The sequence below is a fragment of the Alosa sapidissima genome, chromosome 16 (genome assembly GCF_018492685.1).
Source record: "Alosa sapidissima isolate fAloSap1 chromosome 16, fAloSap1.pri, whole genome shotgun sequence".
Classification (NCBI taxonomy): Eukaryota; Metazoa; Chordata; class Actinopteri; order Clupeiformes; family Clupeidae; genus Alosa; species Alosa sapidissima.
Window position 1 is genome coordinate 18,561,858 of NC_055972.1, and position 20,384 is coordinate 18,582,241.

The 20,384-nt window shown below is 41.7% G+C and overlaps 1 protein-coding gene across 4 annotated transcripts in view; it reads left to right on the top strand.

The window, feature by feature from the left end:
* The window catches only part of wdr27 (WD repeat domain 27), a 55,775-nt gene that overhangs the window by 24,107 nt on the left and 11,284 nt on the right, over positions 1–20,384 (top strand). For 3 of the 4 annotated variants that reach the window (XM_042065186.1, XM_042065187.1, XM_042065188.1), the window contains exons 21-23: positions 1,580–1,677; positions 8,556–8,658; positions 14,112–14,210. In XM_042065186.1, coding sequence (XP_041921120.1) covers positions 1,580–1,677; positions 8,556–8,658; positions 14,112–14,210 — 300 coding nt within the window. Of the gene's footprint in view, positions 1–1,579; positions 1,678–8,555; positions 8,659–14,111; positions 14,211–20,384 lie in introns of those variants that run through there. The other variant, XR_006023226.1, reaches the window with a different exon arrangement.

Genomic DNA, 20,384 nt, shown 5'->3' on the forward strand with positions numbered 1-20,384 from the left:
ACTGCTCCTTCTCTTGTCTTACATTTTCTCTGTCGTCCTCTTTAATCCCCCTTCCCTCAACACACACACACACACACACACACACACACACACACACTGCTCTCAACACTTCCTCAGTACTCCTCTTGTCATTGCTGCTGTTTCTCTGCTATGCCCTTCTCACCTTCTCTGCTATCCCCTTGTCAGAATCCTCAGAATAATCCTGCCTGCCTTCTTTCTCGCCTTCTGCCTCAAATCTTCATCCTCGAGACTCATCCAAATATGCGGTGCACTGAAAGGTACTGCACCCCCCCCCCCTTTCTCATACAACTTTCCATCCTGTGAGAAGGAAAAAAATAAATAACAATGAGGGGGGAAAAAATCTGGAAATCGTCAGTGCTGTGTGCTGTTGGGAGAAGTGAAGTTGGAGTGGTTGTCCAAGGCCCATTTTCCCACACTTACTGGAAATCTCTCTCAAGCCTCCCCTCCTGACCCCCACCCCCTAACACTACCACCACAGATTATCCAAGAATTTAAAGATATAATTGGAAGCCATAAATTCTGCATGCAGCAAGATTGGCGCATCCCTCTTTTGTGTCTGTTGTCGGGTGAAAAAGGAATCTGTTGTGTGTGCCCCTCCAATCCTGTATCTTAGAGCTGTGGCGAGATGGAAAAGAACGACAAATATGTTTCCACTGGGCCGAATGTTGGTTTTGGATGATCTTGTAATGGTGGAAACTTTGCACACTGTCAGGGTTACCTTCAACCTGTTTCCAATCTAGCTCACCTCATCTCCCCACCCCACTCACCCCCACATGCCACTCAGATGCTAGGAAACACCTGCATTTGACTGCCTACTGCCCTTCACTGAAGAACAGCAGAGCCAAAAAGCACAGTGTACCAGTCTGATTTCTCCAAAAAAAGATTAGTTTGGTGTAAACACAACCTAGGGTCTATTTAAGAATGATAAGTTTAAACTTTAGTTTGGGACCTAAATTATGTTAACAGGAGTTTTCAGATAGACCCTTGCATTACCAACGAAAATGGCTGTAGCAGTGGAAATGGAGCCACATCAAAATCAATTTCTATATTCAAACCACTGACAAGGCTTAAAATAGCCTTGCACTTCGGGAGTAGTGTGGAGAGGGGTCCCTACAGACAAATCGAAATATAATGTAAACTTTGAAAGTGTACAGAGAGGTTATAAGAGCTTTTGAAGGCAGCACATTGCCTTACTTTGAGTTCTGGTAGCGTCAAATCAGTGGGCACGTTCGACTGAATCTTACGATACAAACATGCATCGCGTTGCGCCAGATCTTCTCAACGAGTGATTTATTATAGCTATAAGCCATTTTGGTTCTAATGAACTCGTTATCATCCATAAATAGACCCTAGGTTGTGTTTACACCAGACCAAGCTCTAACAACCAAGACTTTAGTGATAAATGGTTATAAATGGTCATTTTAGGGCTTAGAAATCAATTTCATGCTGTGATTTGGGGGCTTCCCGGAAATGATAAACAGATAAATAAATATTTGTCAGCCATTTCCAGTCACTAACTGAACCAACTCAACTGAAGCTTTTGTCTACAACCTGGCAGGGCTCCATGTACTGCAGTCAGAGCCAGGACTCCTACAACCTTTTTCTAACGAGTGCAATCACAGATGGCATGAAGCTGTGGGACCTGCGCACATCAAGGTAGGTCTCGTTATTTATTTCAGTTTGTACTGGCTACAGTGGGCTACCACATATGAAAGTAATGCTCCAATAAAAACATTAAAATGGTCCAGCATGCCAGACAAAAATTGGGTCAGGAATCAGGAAGGACGGGAGTTGCTTGGTCAGTGTTCGGGCCAAGATTACTCTACTTCCAAGCCGTGCAGTCCTCAGTGATGTAGAGGCATAGAACTACAATGACATACCCACTTCACTTACAATCACTCACTCCTAATCATACTTCAATATCTATGCAAAGACCCTATTCAGCTAATGAGTTGACTTTGGTTGATATTTACCGCAGATGCCATTCCATAGATACATTACTCAGTCTGCAGCTGTGAATTGATGGAATCGTGTGCCATATACCTCACTCAGTGAGAGGTGAAATGGCAAGTTGCATAACACTGTGAATATCCCCTGTAGCTCCGCTCACTGCATAGGTACATATGTTCTCAGCATGCATGTGTGAAAGCCTTTAACTCTCAACATCCCTGCCCCGCCATTCACACTCCTAACCTGCGTTTCAACTCTGTACAAAGTGGGAATGTGGTACAGGTTCTGCTCATCCACAGGAAGAGCTGAGCATTTATAAACCACCAGACAGAATGGTACACTGTGGCAGATGATGGTTCCACTTGGGAGACACATGTATCCTACAGAATGTACAAGCAGTTTGAGCTGAGGCATGATTTTTTTTCCTCTTGTACTGTTGTTTTGGCCAATGAGAGGAGCCTACAGTTATCATACAGTGGCTATACTCTTTGACATTGTAATTGTGTATAGGCAATATATATATATTTATTAGGGTGATTATTTCTATTTTGAGTTGCACCCTATGAACTCTATGTCTGAGGGCAGTGGTAAGTAATGGGTCACATTAGTGCCAGCAAGCAGCTATACCCCATCAGACAGTCTGAGACGTCTGGCACTTCCTTTAGTATGGGGAAATATGGAATGGAATTCATTGTTGATTCTACGTCAACACAACCATTAATATTGATTTAGCCAGCAGACTGACAGCAGTTAGGCAAAATAGCCAGCTACAGTATGACTGTATATGGTGTTTTGGAACAACAGTAGTTTCACTTATTTATCTATGCTTAAGTAGACTACTTCTTTCCTTTGTTTGAATTCTAAAACAAAGGTCTGTTATTATGCTTGAAAAAAGATGATAGGCCATATTTATGCTGGGTCCAGCTATAGTGAGTCCACGACATACCCTTTGCAGAGAGCCTGTGAGACTTCTCACACTTTCCGACCACAGACACCGAGGCTCTTGGCAGCGTGCATGGACTTCCACTTTGCTCTCACTGGGGGCACAGTGGCTGCATGGTCTTGTGTAGATGTGGGGATGAAAGGCAGCTGCAGAGCTATTATTTGCCTGCCTGGCGAAGTTGGTCGGTTAGCAGTAAAGTGTCACACTCTGTTACTGTGAATCCCTCAACACCAGAGGCAACATCTCACTGCTGGCATTCAGAAATGATAGAGACAGTTCAGTAAACCCAGGCACCTATCACAATCAAATATAACGTTTGTAATGCATATTCTAATCCAACAAGGTTCAAAACAATACATATGTTCAAAGATCCTTAATATACAGTACAACCGTCTCTGATATGTTCATGCTTTTTAATATGCTATCCATATTATGGGATGGTGAATAATATTGTGCAGGAGTCTGTAACTATTCAGCCATTAGCTCTGCTTGCAAATAAGTGATACATCCAAGTTTAAATAAATTCATCAGAATCATTACTGCCGTCTAATGTCTAAATATTAACTTTGTTTTATTACAAAAAAAGTGTTCTCCGTGTTTTGATGTTCTAAATCTCACTGACATCCCATGATTTGACCCAAATTCATTGCACTATCTCCTTATTTGTATAATTCTTGATAATTTGTGGAAAGGTACCATCATCTGCAGAGGGAGATACTCACTCATCACAGAGACACAAAAATGTGAGATGTAAACAGTGTAAGATCTCTTACTAAGATAATGACTGAGAGCTTATTTTGTTCCACTGGAAAACTGAATATGATGATCACCCCTCTTCTAAATCACCATGTAAGGCTCCTCAGATAAACTGAATCAACAACACCAAGGTGTATTTTTGGGCCTTCTGGCTTGTGTCAATAAAGCATAAATCTCATTTTGTCTGGGACAGGTTTCCGCACAGGTCCTTGAGTCCCAGACATTGTTGGAACATGCTCCATCCTCCTCCATGGAGGAAGAATTAATTATCTGAAAAAGGAAAAACTAGGACTAGAGGTACACTACACTGATGTCAGTACTTCTGAGTATACTGGTGTTGTGCGGTCATAACATTGTTTGTGTACCACAGCAAAAAGTGGTAGTCCAAAAGAAGTGACGGATTTGATTTTGTTATTTATCTATTTTCCTCTGGCTTGGAACAAGAAGATGACGCAGAGCACCTGAAAATACTTCAGCTTCTGCAGGTGTCAGAATGATGTGATGGAGCAAAACTGTACAAGTCAAATGAACCGAACAGCATATCCTGTTCAGAAGGACAGGAAAAATGGACAGGACAGATGTTTTGCCAGAACAGTACAGCAAACAGAATGTGCTCCAAACTTAGTATAGGGATTCATTATTTAGTAGTGTAGGGGTACGTTCGTAAATTCAATCAATATGAAGCTCTGAATAAATACACGATAATTCCGAATTTACTAACGGTTAAATGTGCTCGGAGCGCTCGGAGTTCCAATTTACGCACCCTGAACGCACCCTAGGTTGTACACTGACCTCATCCAGATCATTTCAGCTGGTTAGACACAAAGGGTGAGCCAACCTCCGAACACAACTACAGGAGCCTAGCAGCTCTGTGGATCTTGGAAGCCAATAGTGAGTGCTGGCAGGAGACCTGGGAGCAGTTGTTCAAGCTGGTCTCCACAGCCATCACTTCCTCCTAGATAGGAGCTGCAGGAGAGCCAGGCCCTCCTGGTGTTTCTCCTCCTCACACCCATGCTCACACACTCACACACCGAGCTCCGGATGATTCATCTCCGTAAACAGCAATGTTGCTGCTATTTCTGCTGGGGTGTGACATAAACAAGGAAGGGATTCGAAACAAAACAAAACAAAACAAAACAAAACAAAAACAGGCAGAGCAGTGCCTTGTCATTGTAACTTGGCTTTTGCGATGGTGAGAGATGGAGTCTGGAGTTTAATCAGACTCGGAAAAGTAAAACAGCAGCACTGTTGCCTCTCAGTACTCTTTCCCATTGTACAACATCATTACATGTCCATTCAAATGGATTGACAGGATGCATGAGAGGAGTTGTGGAGTTCATTATATTGTGTGTTGTTGATCAGCATTCTCTTTATACCTATTAATCTTTTGTTGACTCTGGACTGGGTGACTTTGCAGTCTCGTGTCTTCAATTCCTCCCTCCATTCTCCTCTCTGCTTCTCTCCTCATTTACGTAAGCTCTAGATCTGACCACAGAATCTAGAATCTAGAATCTAGATTAATTGGGCTGATCAGTGACTATTACTCGCTACATGGCTCTGTTCTTACCAATTTAAATGGAATCGAGCTGTTGCAAACGGCTGCGGCTCATTTTGTATCATTCTGCCAACAATTCCTCCGATCATTTCATCAAAGACGGGGAAAGAGCAGAACAAAACAGAACAAAAACAACGAGGACAGAAGTAGCTCCTGGGGTTGACCGGCTGAAGTCTGATTCTCCATAAAGGGTGGTCCCTGCTTTGTTTGTCTACTTTTGTGCGTGGTTAGAATACCCCAAGAAATATATGAGTGTGTTAAAAAATAATTGTGTTTATCCCTTATTGCTAGTTTTATGTATTCCATTATCTAATGAGAAGCAGGCCAGTCCTCAAGTTGGAGTGTAAATGAATGTGAACAGCAAAGCACAAAGGGGAAGAATAGTGTTTGGGTAGGCAGAAATAAAAAAAATATTTTGACCTTTACATTAACATCTCCTAATTTGACTTGCTGCGTTAATACCATCTATGCAGATATGTTTCCTTCCTCAGGGAAAGGGGAAATTGTTTGGCAGTCTTAAGTGGAGTCATTAAATAACTTTAATTTGTTGTGTTATTTTGCTGGTCCATAAAGATTGATGATAAATGCCTGTCTGGCAGAATGATGGCCACAGTGTGAGTCAAGATCATTTATATGGACATCCCCATTGTGCAAGGCTGCTAATGGGGTAACAGTCTCATTAGACACAAATCCCTGCTTTATGGCGGCGTTAAGATAGGTTAAATACGTGGGTTAATGGCCCCCTTGGTGTCCCTAAACATATTGCTGATTGAAAGGGGCTTCTGTGGAGGTGCACTCCTGTCTGGAATATCTGCAGGTTGCCCAGTCGATTTAGATCAGTTTCAGGCTCACTGCTTTTGTTTGTTAGTCAGACTTTCTTTTCCCTCTGTTGAGCATGCTTTCTCATTCTACCCATATCTCCCACACACACTTATTCCCATCTCTTTTACTCTCTCTCTCTCTCTCTCACACACACACACACACACACACACACACACACACACACACACACACACACACTCACTCTCTTGTTCTCTTTCTCCCTCTCTCTCTCTCTCTCTCTTTCTCACACACATAATGTACATAAACAGACACAGATACACACACACCACACATACATAAACACACACAGATACACTCAGTGACCATAACTGGCAGACTTGCCTGCCAGTGTGTACTTTGTGTTTTGTGGGCTCTTGTATTTACCGTTCAGTTAGAGCTGCCCGTGCCAAACCAACCACAAGAGTGACCAGCGTTTGTTCTTCTCTGCAATCTTTTGTGCCGACACACGTCAGTGTGTGTCCATTTGTGGTCATGCAACATTCTCACACAGTGACGCATCACTCCCACAAAGCATTTCCCTTGACCAACAGCCTGTGCCCAGTCGGGGAGCAAGCTTGTGTGTGTGTGTGTGTGTGTGTGTGTGTGTCTGTGTGTGTGACGCTCTTCACAGTCACTGGAGCCCTCTACATGGTCTCAGAGATTTAAGGTGAGGGAGAGCACATATTTGGACATGAATTCTGCTGAGCTCAGTGAGATCCTCCACCTCAGTCATCAGTAGTGTCTTTCTCCCCTGCTCTCTCTATCACTCTTTCTCCCCCTCCTCTCTCTCGTTCTCTAGCTCTCTGTCCACCCATCCTTTCTCACTCTTTCTCTCTCTCTCTCTCTCTCTCTCTCTCTCTCTCTCTCTCTCTCTCTCTCTCTCTCTCTCTCTCTGTCTCTCTGTCTGTTTCTCTCTGTAAAGTAGGCCCTGCACTGTTGATTTAAATGAAAGGTTCCATGGAGCTCGGCAGTGGTGGAGTGCCTTATTATTTTTGTTGAAAATAAAAGGGAAAGGGGCCCCCTGCTTTGCTCCGCTCCGCTCCGCGCTACGCTGGCAAAATGATGATCTCTTATTACAGTTATTCCAGCGAGCGCACGGGAGCGCCTGGATGGAAGGAAAAGGATATGCACAGTCATTTCAGGTCGAAGGCATTGGAAAAATAGGCTAATGGGAAAAACATTTTTCGTGATACTTTTTGAATATTTACGAGGTTGTTTTAGACAGTTAGCTTGGTAATCACTCTGCTAAGAGTGTGTGATGCTTCTTTTTTTTTTTGTCCATTTGCTCCACTCTTGCTCTGGAGGACCGGGTGCGTCCCGTCAACACTGTGTCAGCATTCCACACAAGCCGGACACGTCTGGACCACCACTCCCATCTCAGTCAAAACAGTGTCTCCTCATACTGACCTAGATAGCGGGATGGACACTCCGTCTGCCTGACGTCTGAAGCTAATTGAGTGAGCCGTTTGTCCCCTGCTGGCTCTGAGGGGCTCATAGTGTGTGTGTGTGTGTGTGTGTGTGTGTGTGTGTGTGTGTGTGTGTGTGTAGCTAGGCACTGATGTCTTAGGGTTTGTTTTTCACATGCCTTGGGGTCGAAGATCAAAGCAGAGGCCCTGACTTTTACCCCAGTGGTGTCGTCTCTGTTTGCCTTGCACGGCCCTGTGCAGGAAGCTGCGAGGTTTAAATTCTCACTGGTGTTTTGTGTGCTGTGTGAACATGTGTCTGTGCTGATTTAAACATTACTTTTAAGTTTAAAAGCTGGTGTCTGGCAAACCAACAAGCATTTGGTTGAAAGGAACTGCAAATGATTTGTGCCGATTGAGCAGATTCAGAGTCTAGATCAAGGTTAGCCTCATTATTTCTACTAAAACCACTGGATACACTTGTTATTTGGTTGTCATTCTATTCTTTTCAATATGACACACGTTAAGGTTTGTGTTTAAAGTATGTCAGTTTGAATAACTTTTCCCTAGAACCCTGGATAAGGTCACATGCAGTCAGCACTTATCATTGACCCTGATTAGACCCAGTTCCTCTGAAAAGATTTTTAATGTTCCTCCAAGCAACTGCATACTTGATCTCTCTCAAAACTTCCCTTGCTTTCACGCCAACAGCATGACCTCAGTGATCTGTTTTGACATCCACAGCCATCATAAATCCACGGAAACGCTGATTACATGCACAATTATGTGTATATATATGAACACGTGTGTATACATTTCACATTTTAATGCATTTTATGGATTTTATACGTATATTTCTCCCTTTCGCAACTTTTATAGATATAAACACATGCAGATGTACACACACCTGCGAAGCGATGGACATTTAGAACTTGGGCTTGGGTGCAGAGTTTGAAACTAAGACTCAGTTCCGGAACATTGTTCATTCCGTTCATCATAGCATCAGGGGAGGCTTAGGCCAACTCTGCAGGTGCACTGACACACACACGCACAGACACACACACACACACATGACCTAATCCTGTCATTCTGCACTCTCCACCAGGTGTGTTCGCAAGTATGAGGGCCATGTGAATCGCTGCCATCAGTGCACAGCGGCTTTCTCTCCTTGTGGCCGCTTCATCGCTACTGGGTCTGAGGACAACTGTGTAAGTCCTCTTCACTATTCATAACATCTCAAGCCTTTACATTTCTTCTTTTCATCCTCTACGTTCTACCCGTTTTCTTTGTCCTGTTCTACATGTCAGTTTGAACTGTGTTTTCATTTGTGGAAACAGGCCTAACAGAAATAATAAATGGTCTGGGTATCCTGGCCCAAGTGACAGTATCCAAACACGGACATTTCCATATGGAAGTCACTGATGCCGAGATGTTGGGAGAAAGGCAACAGTGTAAGAAACGTGACTGAGGGCTTGTGTTGCGCCTTCCGATATCGGGATTATGAGTCTGGAAGGACTTCATGTGGTTCCAACAGATTGTTCAATGCAGCCGTATATCATTAGGGGTGTTTGGAGTGTTGCCCGCGACAGATACAAACGAAACCGTCTGGCCAGAAAGTGGGGAGCCGTGTTTCTCACGTCATAAATAAGGACTTGACTTTGTGTGGGGGCTTTCGCAGTTCAGTTGTCAGGCCCTGCTTGGCCCACCTCTCATGGAATTTCCGCCTCACACCTGCTTGGCAGTCACTGGCAATTCACAAGGTTATCCCAGATTGCCCATGTACAGTCAGTGACACACAAAGATAGCTTAAATCCAGTGGCAGTGATTCATGTTTGTCAGTGCCTAGAATACCATGCCTTGAGCTTAACAGTGGAATGCTATGGCAACAACCAGCAACCCATACCAGATTCTACCTGATGAGACTCTTGATGATGTCTTGCTCACAATCATTGAAAGTTGAACTGCAGGTCAGAATGAGATTTGAGCAGTGAAAAGGCCATGCAGGCCTCAGCAGTCACATTTTTTCCTCTTTCTCCTTGTGCTCTTGCTAGACCCCCCCCCCCCCCCCCCCCTTTCCATTTGTCTGCCCTTTTCCTCCGAAAGTAAATCTTATCTCTGCTGTGTCATTTGCCAGCTGTTCATATTTACTCCAGAGCTTCTCTGTTTCTTGTGTTTCTTGCCAGAGTTGTCAAAACCATTCATTCTATGGAAGAAAGCACCCAAACTCCATTATTTTCCTGCTGTACTCATATTGAAAGTTGAATCGTGGAAAGCTCTGTTTTCCTTAGAGGAACTGACCTGGAGACAATCAGAGTTCTTTCTCTCTTTGCATCCTGACACTCATGCTGAAGCCTCTGAAACATACTCATAAATGTGCAACCATTACCTTCACCAAGGAGGTTGTGTTTTCACCGGTCCATTTGTTGATCGGCTGGTTGGGTTATTGATTAGTTGGGTTGTTAGTAGGATTACGCATAACTGCTGAACCAGTTTTTTTTTTTTTTAACTAGATTTGGTGTAAAGGAATTGTATGGGCTGAGGAAGAACCCATTTAAATTTTGAAGTGGACCCGCATCATGGGGTGCTTGCCCAAATTTAGTTTAGCTTTCACATTGTGAAATACAGCTTTAAGGGCCGTTTACACCAAGAACGATAACTATAACGATAACCGCAAAAAACTAATGTTGTAGCTAATATGAATGACGACATCCACACATATACTATAATGACATGAACGATAGGATCACTTTGAGAACGATTTTGACAACAATAAAAAGCCAATCAGAATCACATTTTAGCCATCACATACATTAACACAAAGAGAGACTTTGTTGGTCAGTGTGGGTGCTTTTATGGTTACAGTTATCATTATAGTTATCGTTCTTGGTGTGAACGGCCCTTTAGTTTACAGGGCTTCCACAGGTCATGGATTTTCTGGAATATCAGGGAATTTTGTTGTAGCAGTTTAACATTGACTTGCCGAAATACATTAATACAAATATACTGTATTTCCACTCAGAATTGGTGTATATGGTTATTAGCTTCATTGCTTGCTTGAGTAGTTGTAGTTAGTCCTATTTTGTTCATTCAATACCCATTTATCTCCCGCTCTGAAAAAAAGTAAAAGATTCTTAAACGCTATGCGACTGTTATGATATCTTTGGTCGGTATATTGTACCCTTCATTATAAAGTAGGTCATCGAAATTCAGGTTTTTTGTCAGGGAAAAGTCATGGAACTTTACATTTCACGTAGAGTGGGAACCCTGAGTTTAGATTTTGTTAACGTTGCAAGATATAGCATTAAAGGGGACTGGTAGGACTGGTACACTCTACTGTGTATCTCCTGGTTTGGGTACAATGAAGATTGGTATTTGTGCCTCAAGGTCATAAAGTTTCAATATTCACTTAAATTTGTACAGTTGGAAAATTGGCTGAAATGGTAAGTGTGTAAGAAGAGTGTAAGAACCTTTTCTCCTGATTTATGTAGGTTTCTGTAAAGAGTGCTGGTATATTCATGCATAGTCTACCAGTTTTTGTTGGTTTCCACAATTTGTTCATACCCATTTATTATCTAAGTATTAAAAATGTGATTAGATGTGTGATCAAGTGCACTCTTCCAAAATATTACGGAAAAACCTATAGTTTTCTATGGAATGCTTTTTGAGACAATATTAAATAAATAAATAAAATATGAAATAAATAAATTAAATATTACATAAATACATAAAAAGTTAAATAAATAAATGAATAAAATGTAAAATAAATAGATAAAAAGTTAAATAAATATTGGCATTGACATTGACATTCCATATGCATGGTCTTGCAATGTGCCATGAAATAAATAAATACAGTCAGTCACCCATCAAGGCGGGACCTAGCTGCTAATTGGTTGCTGCCTCAAAAACACAATAGCTCTGGAAGTGATCCAGCGCAGACTGGCTACATGTGAACCACACTGGACGTAAGGACACAGACTTATTAATAGTCATAACTCACGAAACATACAACAACAAGGATTTAATTGATTTATTTAATCTTTTATTTCATATTTCATTTATTTATTTAATTTTGTCACAAAAAACATTCCATAGTTGTCACAGTTTGTTTAGTTTAATGTAAGGAAGGAAAAATAAAACGTACATGAATTTCTTAAGAATATCAGAACTAACCAACTGATGAAAGGAGAGTTTTGTTTATTTCATGCTTCAGAAAATTGTAGATTTATTACAACTGATTAGATTAACAGCAATGTTTTATTTTATGTTTTATAAGTAAGCGGCTATAGGGAGCAGAAAACTATAGATGCATTAAAGATTGCTGTAGATAGACTCACACAGTGTAGATATATCTGATATCAGCTATGGCATTGCACTGTTCTATAGTATCTGTGTATAAATAAATGTACTGCTTGTTACTGAAGTTTGAATGTGTTTTAACATACTTAAACCTTTCATAAATCAGGGCCTGGGTTTTTAAGGAGCTTTGTAAAGGAATGTCCTGATCTTAATGACCTCTGCTGTGAGTAATTATATTAAATCTGCTGCCATTTAAGATTTTATTTTGTTGCGACTGGTCGCATGGTGCCTCTCAAGAGGATAGCCACGATGTTTGTAGAATAATTACAAAGTAGTTGACGAAAAATGCCTGAAAGCCACACTTCGGCAAATAGTAAATCTGCCCTGGTTCAGAGCAGTGGGAGCTGAGAAATCCTCAGCTGTATGGACCTGCCAAACCAAGCATTACCATGTTTGTCCAGTGATATATGTGTGCCATGTTACCACGTCAAATGGAAGTGGCTTTTTCCAGCCAAATCCCTTGTGCCAGAGGCTCATTGGAGCCAAGTGCAGAATCTTAATACTTCACTTAAGGTGTTGTAGTCCACATGGATAGCTGCGTCTTATTTTGTTTTATATTGTATTATATTATATTCTCTTCTCTGAATAGGGTTGGCTGTGTTGTTGCCATGTTGATAAAGTGGAAGGTCTCTAGTATGGCCTATGATTTGTATTTCTAGCATGGTGCATTTTGACTACTGAAGTAAGATGGGTTATGAAACTGACAGCATCTAATAACTCTGAGACTATGAACTCTGTTGACAAAAAGTAGCCAAAACTGGAACAGAAATAGGCCAACGCGTGCTTGCAGCACAACAGTTCTTTTGCGTGCCATGTTCTTAAGCGTCTCATCGCTTTTCGTGGAAGGCAACCTTTTTTGGTTGTCGAAGTGACTTCCTAATTACTTTTCCACCTTATATCTGAGATTGGCTTTACAAAACAGCCAACATGTCAGAGATTCAGACTCCTCTTTTTCCCCCTGCCTCAGTCTTTCGCTGCTGCATTTGTTGAAGCCAAAGGGAATAACACATTAAACTTGGCAGGGCCAGGTCTTAGTGGATCTGCGTGGAGAGAGTGCTTCCAGTGGTTCTTGGAAGCAGACAGTGAGTACGGTAGTGAGCTACTCCAACGTTATTTGTGGCTGCTCCGAGAGTTTCATAAGCCAAAGGCATTTGTACTTGTCTCAGTATTTCAAAGGACAATCAGAAAGGAGGGGGGGGGCAGAGCTCACATTACCTTTCTGACCCCTGAAGAAGCTTCAAATTCAGATGATATGGGACATTATGTATGGAGCCTATTGTCTCTGTATACTGTTAAAATGAACAGAGCATTTTTGTGATTTTCGTACATATTTCCATATAATATGTAGGGCTCCATAACTGTTCCCAGACGTTTAAACCAAAAGAGTTGTTGTTTTAATATCTTTTTTTAAAAGTTTAACACTTTATCGTTTTACTTCAGTCTCAGTGGTTCCTTGTGTTCTGTGCAGGGCCTAATTTTGACAGAGAAGGATTTTAAGGGTTTTCAAAGGTCGTTAGAGGGTGTAGTTTTGTTTTGTTTTGGGCAGTTGTTAGTTTTTTGTTTGGGGCAGTACATAAACAGCAAAGACGTTTTTAAACACAGAGGGCTGGCTTGGAGAGATGGGTTAGACCTCCAGTGTGCCACAGTGGCAGTGAAGGAACCGTCATTGTCTCATCTGTCTCCTGACTCACGGCCCTGTTAGCTACCACGGCTCCTGACTATCAGTGGGGCGGCTCGCTCGCTCCCTCACGCCGCTCTCATTCAAGGAGCACGCTCAGTGGGCTCCGAGAGCGCTTTTAAGGAAACATCTGCAGGAACTCGACCAGTCGCTGTCTGGTAACAAACATCCCAACATCTGTTTTTATCTGCGCTAGTGGCAGATGGCTCCTGTCTCTTTTCTCTCTCTCTCTCTCTCTCTCTCTCTCTCTCTCTCTCTCTCTCTCTCTCTCTCTCTTTCTCCCTCTGCACTCTCACTACGGTCCTTATCTCCCTCTCTCACTCTTTCGTTCTCTCTTCCTTTCAGCTGTCTCATTCTCATTTAATCACAGCACTTCATTTGACGGATGCCCGGAAACTGATTGAAATCAAAGAAGCAACATCCATCATGCCTCAAATGTTTCCTTACCTGATCTGTGTCTTTTTACATGAAATACATGACATTTTACACTAAATACATCTATCAGTTATTGAGGATGCTTAATGGTTTGAATAAATAATCCATAAGGGTCTCTCCGCATGTAAAGTAGAATTAAAAGTCCAGCAGTACTACTTATTGCTAAACTGTCCAACCGTCACTCTTTTCTAGGCATATGTCTATGACATCCGAAGCAGCAGCTACCTCTACAAACTTCAGAGACACACAGACACTGTCCTAAATGTTTCCTTCAATCCAGCCACACCTGAGGTAAGAAACCTTCAGTACTAACCCTCTGTTTTTACATAGGGCTTTTCCACCCCAGGGATCAACCTAAGTAAGCCTCTGAACCCCTCTGTTGGTTGATTTCTTATTGATTACACTGTCATGAGTAAAACATCTATCTGGTGACAGAATAGTTTTTTCCAAATGCATTTACCAGACCTGACAGGGAAAAAAAAGTTGCTCAGGTTTCTCTGTGTATCCCTTCCCAAGAGTGGACTCCCAGTATTGCAGATTTTCTGAAGCTCACTGAGTATAAAAACACACCACGCTGTGTAGATTTCCAGAGGGAAGCCCCAGGATAGCTCAGTGGCCAGAGCTTTCCAAAACCCCCCTCAGGATTCAGGGGTATCCTGCCCGTCACGGGGGTGGCTGGCCAGGGGTGGGTGGGTGTGGATGCGTAACTCGGTAAGCCACACGGTCCATTAGTTCACCCCGGCGTCCGGAGGTGGCCCGGGCTTAAATTTGGATGCCTGAGTAGATCCACAGGAGAGCCCCCCCCCCCCCCTTTGAGGGTTTCCAATACCCCATAAAGAGCCGTGTGGAGTGTAGTTGTGCAGGCCGCAGCACGAGTGGGGCCCTGCTTCTCCGCCTTGGTCCCACTGCCGACCACCGCCACATCTCTCTGTGCGTAACCTCATACCGAGCTCCAAGGCTCCACTGTCAGAAAAAAAAAAAAATCTCTGCAGTTCCTGTCAGTGTTTATTTTTTTTTCATTTAATGGTCAGTGTAGCCACATTTTAGAAGTCCCTTGGGTCATACAGTACTTGCATAGTTATTCTTAAAATGGAGGAAAGAGAAAAACGTTGGAAACATTTAAAATGTCTTCAGTCTCAAAAGTTATTTTTTCCAATGGAGCTTAGTTCTTTCACTACCTGCATAAGAGTGAATGCTCAAAGCTCAAAGGGATATGGAGGGTGTTTATACAACAGATGCCACAAGGCACTAAGGGCTCAGATCCTCTCTCCATCCTTGTTGTGTCATATGACATTCAGGATGAGTGTCGTTGGCTTCAAATGAGGCATTTTCATATGCTATTGTCATTAAAGAAGCCTTTTCCATGGGTTGACCGTGAACACAATGAACAAAATGTCCCACATTATCGCAAGGGGGACAAGGGAATTCAGGCTCAATTTTTAAGTGGAGTCAGGCTTGAATTTACAGCGTCATAAAATGTATATTCTTCGGCGGTGCTATAGGACGTTTTTGTGAGGGAAAGCATGATTCATGTGCTGCAGCTGTGTGATTTATGTAACACTTCGGAATTATTGAGAGTGTTCTAAAATGCATACTGTAATTCTACGCATAAACATGATTGGTGAGGCTACATGTGTGTGTACTATGTGTGTGTGGGGGGGGGCTTCTCTATTGCCACCATTCCACAAGTAAAAAGGTGTTCTGCTCCTGCTGTGCTTCGAATCATGTTCACAAACTGTCCATGGGCCAACTTGCTAGGGAAGAGAGGCCATTCCAACTAGGAGTCATGAAAATACTGCTATTTTTCACAATTACCAAAAATATCTATGACATATGAAGCACCTATTTTAAGAGCTATATTGCACAGGAGATACGCTAGATCAGAGAGCTTGCATGTAGCTCTATACAGGACATACTGTACAGCAGGGGTCTCAAAATCCCGGCCCGCGGGCCAAATCCGGCCCGCGCTCGCCCCAATTCTGGCCCGCGGCCTATTTCAAAATAATAATGTAATTCGGCCCTTGAGGGTATTTTTAATTGGGACAAACAACGACACTGATTAAAATAGACGATAGATTCAAGTACGGTAACAAATCTCATTTGTACTCTCCTCCACTAGTTGCTAGACATCCAGAGCTTGATTCAAGCCCAAAATCGCTGCACACAGTTTTCAGGAAATGCAGTGCATTAGCCTACATGCGAGAAACATGAAGACGTGCATTTGTTTGTAATGACGCGGAAGCGATGCAGGCCATAGTTTTGCACAAATTGAAGCAGAAATAGGCCTACACCAAATGTTGAAAAAACGTTCACGTGTGATGAAGTCTTGGGTAGGCTATGCTATTCACCTATTCTGATTCAGAAGGAGAATATCTGCCTTTTGGAGATTATATAATGATCGATCGTCTATTGACAGTGATAGTCACGGTGCGTCTGTGAATGGAGGTGCGTCTTTGCGTACGACGGTGTCCACTAAGCATACCATGCTTATTTCGATCCTTTGCCCAAAATAGCTCGAGGTGGCAGTGGTAATCGTGATGATAGTGTCCGTAATGGACGTGGTACAGACAGCTCTGAAGAACTACAAAGTCACCCGCGATAGTACTGATTTGACCAGGCTACTTTATTGTAGACCTATAATAACGGTTTGTGGAACAGGCTAGTAATAGTTTACTATTGTTACATCTTAGGCCTACTGTTTTCCTGTTAAAGGAGAATTCCGGTGTGATATTGACCTAAAGTGTATCGAAACATGATACCGAGTGTGAACGTATGTCTCATAGCCCATCTCGGCTTGTCCCCTGCACTCCAAAATCTGGCGCTAGTTAGCCGATGCTACCAACATCTTTTTCAATAGTGGTGCTTCCGCATCGGGCTAGCCATGCAAATAAATCACTGTTTTACACCCATTTACGAGGCTCAATGTATCTCCACACTTCATTGGTAGACTTCCGAGGGCCCTGACATTTAAAACGAGACATTGAGAACTTTGAAAAAGCACTGGTAGTTTACTTACAAGAAGATTTATACAGACAGTATCTTCACGAAGTTTAGCGTTTGCAGCCATGTTGAATTTAGTCACGATAAGTCGAGCAACGAGTAAGAATGAACAGCTATGATAAGGGATCAGATTCCAAAAATAATTCAGTGGAAATGCATGGATTCCAGTTGCTGCTACTGGAAGAAACTGGAATCCATGCATTTCCACTGAATTATTTTTGGAATCTGATCCCTTATCATACCTGTTCATTCTTACTCGTTGCTCGACTTATCGTGACTAAATTCAAGATGGCTGCAAACGTTAAACTTCGTGAAGATACTGTCTGTATAAATCGTCTTGTAAGTAAACTACCAGTGCTTTTTCAAAGTTCTCAATGTCTCGTTTTAAATGTCAGGGCCCTAGGAAGTCTACCAATGAAGTGTGGAGATACATTGAGCCTCGTAAATGGGTGTAAAACAGTGATTTATTTGCATGGCTAGCCCGATGCCGAAGCACCACTACTGAAAAAGTTGTTGGTAGCATCGGCTAACTAGCGCCAGATTTTGGAATGCAGGGGACAAGTCGAGATGGGCTATGAGACATACGTTCACACTCGGTATCATGTTTCAATACACTTTAGGTCAATATCACACCGGAATTCTCCTTTAATTTGTTATTTGGGTAATATGACAAAAAGAAAGTAAACCTGCTCAAATAGTTCAACATCCAGTATTTACTGAAAGGTGCATAATTTGAGGTGCTTACCATCCAGTGGCAAATTAGATGAGCAAATTTACCCCCTTCATAAACTTTTTTATACTCAAAGATTTTTACATTTACAGTAGGACTTTATCTCTGACCACTTTCAAGCCATCGCCTTTTGAAATTTTGATATGCCAGGTTTAAATAAGTTATGAGAGGAAAATATTTTTATTTGGTGTGAAACACACACATACCTGTTTTTATGCTGTTTTGTTTCTTTTCATAATTTGTATTTATATTTTTTTTTATCATTATTTTATAGCACAGGTGTCTAAAAATAGATAAAAAAGACTTGCACTTTCTGTTTGCAGTTTTGTATTTGAAAATACAGTATTTGAAAAAAAAACATTGCATTTTAGGAAATAGCCATTCTTTTTTGTATTATTGACACTGACGCGCAGCCCTCCAATCAGATGACGTTGGCAGAAGTGGCCCCCAGCTCATTTGAGTCTGAGACCCCTGACATACAGATTAATGAAAATCTTCTTCACTATTGATTTCAATGCTTCACTACAGATATCATTATGAAGCCAGCTTATGCAATGCGATGAGAGTAGCCATTGAAGTTAAATTCACTGACTTCACACATTAATATCTGATCCACTAAATGAGGAATCTGCCATGAAAGGCATTTTGTAGTATTAGATGTACTATGCCATATGGAAGCCATAGTTTGTTGGTTTTATGGTGTATATTTAATTACAGAAATCTGTATATTAATCTGTATTTAATATTTTAAATATGTCCCCCAGCCTATCATGATGATGAGTCCGTAATCTTAGTTCTTAAGTCCTTAATCTTTTACTTTGCCTTAGTTCGGAAGGGCAAGAGCACCTCTGTAGTCTTTTTTATAACTTTCAAATCAGACAGACAAGGAAGAGCAGATGAACTCCTTCAGGAAACAAAGACAACTCATCTTTCCACTGTGACCCCGTGTCGCAGCCTGACATTACCTTCCATCCCGGCCTGGCTTTCCTTCCCCTTTTTTTTGAAGTGATGGAGTGTCTAAATGACTTCATATGACATCAGCCTTCCTTTTGCACCTGGAGGTGGCTGCACAGCTGATGGTCTTCTCTTGCTGCAGCACTCAGGCAGACAGGAATCTGCGTGACCCTGCCGTGAGCTGGGACGTGGAGACCTTTTTTTCCACCAGAAATTCTGGTGAAGTGTTTTGTTTTCTCAGACTATGCTCACCGATGCATGAAAAGGAAAAGACTTCAGCTCCATACAAATTGTTTAAGTCAACCAGAAAAAAAGAAAGGAAAAAATATTATCACAACAAGCTTCACAAGACTTTTTATTTTAAGGTGTCAGGTCTACTGACTAGTTAATAGGATTTACTGCATAGAACAGAAGAAACTGTAGAACGTTGAGCAATTTAATGGGATGTTGACATCACAATGATATTCTGTTATGGAGTTCAAATGCAGATGGGGATACGTGATTGTAATGTCCTGTGGTTTTAATGCTAGGTAATTGGAAATTATCTGGTCAGAAAAAGACATTAGACTAAAAGTTGTCTAGCAAACACACTGATACAAACAACAAATATGCCTGGATCAGTTAAGCATTTTGAACTTGTTGCACAAGAGGATTTATATTCCGTGATTAAAACACTTATGTAATTCCCAAGGAGGTTTTTTTGTAACAACCTGTTGAATACATTACAACAAAAAAGATGAATAGGAAAACCAATGATGTTTTAGGACAGAATGGATTTAGATCTATTGTAACATAGAGAAGTGGAAAATATGAGGGCCAACACAGTCCTGTTGTCATTTTGTGTACTTGGATCACGTCTGCTCTTCAGCAGATTTATGTTTACGGACTTTCTTGACAACAGCTCCAAAAGCATTTAAAAAGCATACCAGATTTATGTCAAATAGTATACACATATGTGAAAGAGTCCGATTTTACAAGTCTTATTGGCATTTAAAATGCTAAAAAGAAATAAAAGCCACATAAAAACTGTAGGAGGTACTCGTACTGTGATATTAAATGCTCTGCATTTGCACTACATTTGAATGTGTTCAAAAATGTAACTAAGAGCCCAATAAACAAGTGCCTCTTAAATCTGTCACTAATTTACAATCTGTGAAGTGCAAAGCCCCATGCTCTCTTGATTCCCTCTGCCTACATTTGATTGCTGTTTACACCCAGCTGCTGTATTTGTTGATTAATGGTGTTAGGTCCCCTGGGACAATGATTGATGATAGACAGTTTGTACATGTTAACAGGGATAAACATGGGTGGACCACATTGTCAGCGCGGTTCTGAAGAGGCACTGATTAAAGAGGGAATTCCAACTGATCTGAATTTTTACCAAATCATTTCTGTTGTGAGCCAAGTTGCATTACTTTGAAGCCAGGCTGATCTAGCATCCTGTTGCATTTCCATATTCTTGTTTAATTTGAAGCTTGAGTGTTTTGTGGCCCTCTCAGAATAAGACTAGAAAACAAACTATTACGAATTAAATGATTTACAGTGACCTTGTCCTCACTTGAGTGTGATAAAAAGTGCAGGTGCTACATGTATGTTACCATGAGTGTAGTAGAGGACTTGGAGAAGCCATCCGCTGTCTGACAGTATGGTTTTTTTTCTTCGGTGGAATGGCTCTCACAAAGAAGATAAAAAAGTAATTCCAGATGCTGATCAAGACCGACACATTCCTTGGAGGGGAAGCGCTCCTCGAGATGAGGCTTATCCTCCTCGACATCAAAGAG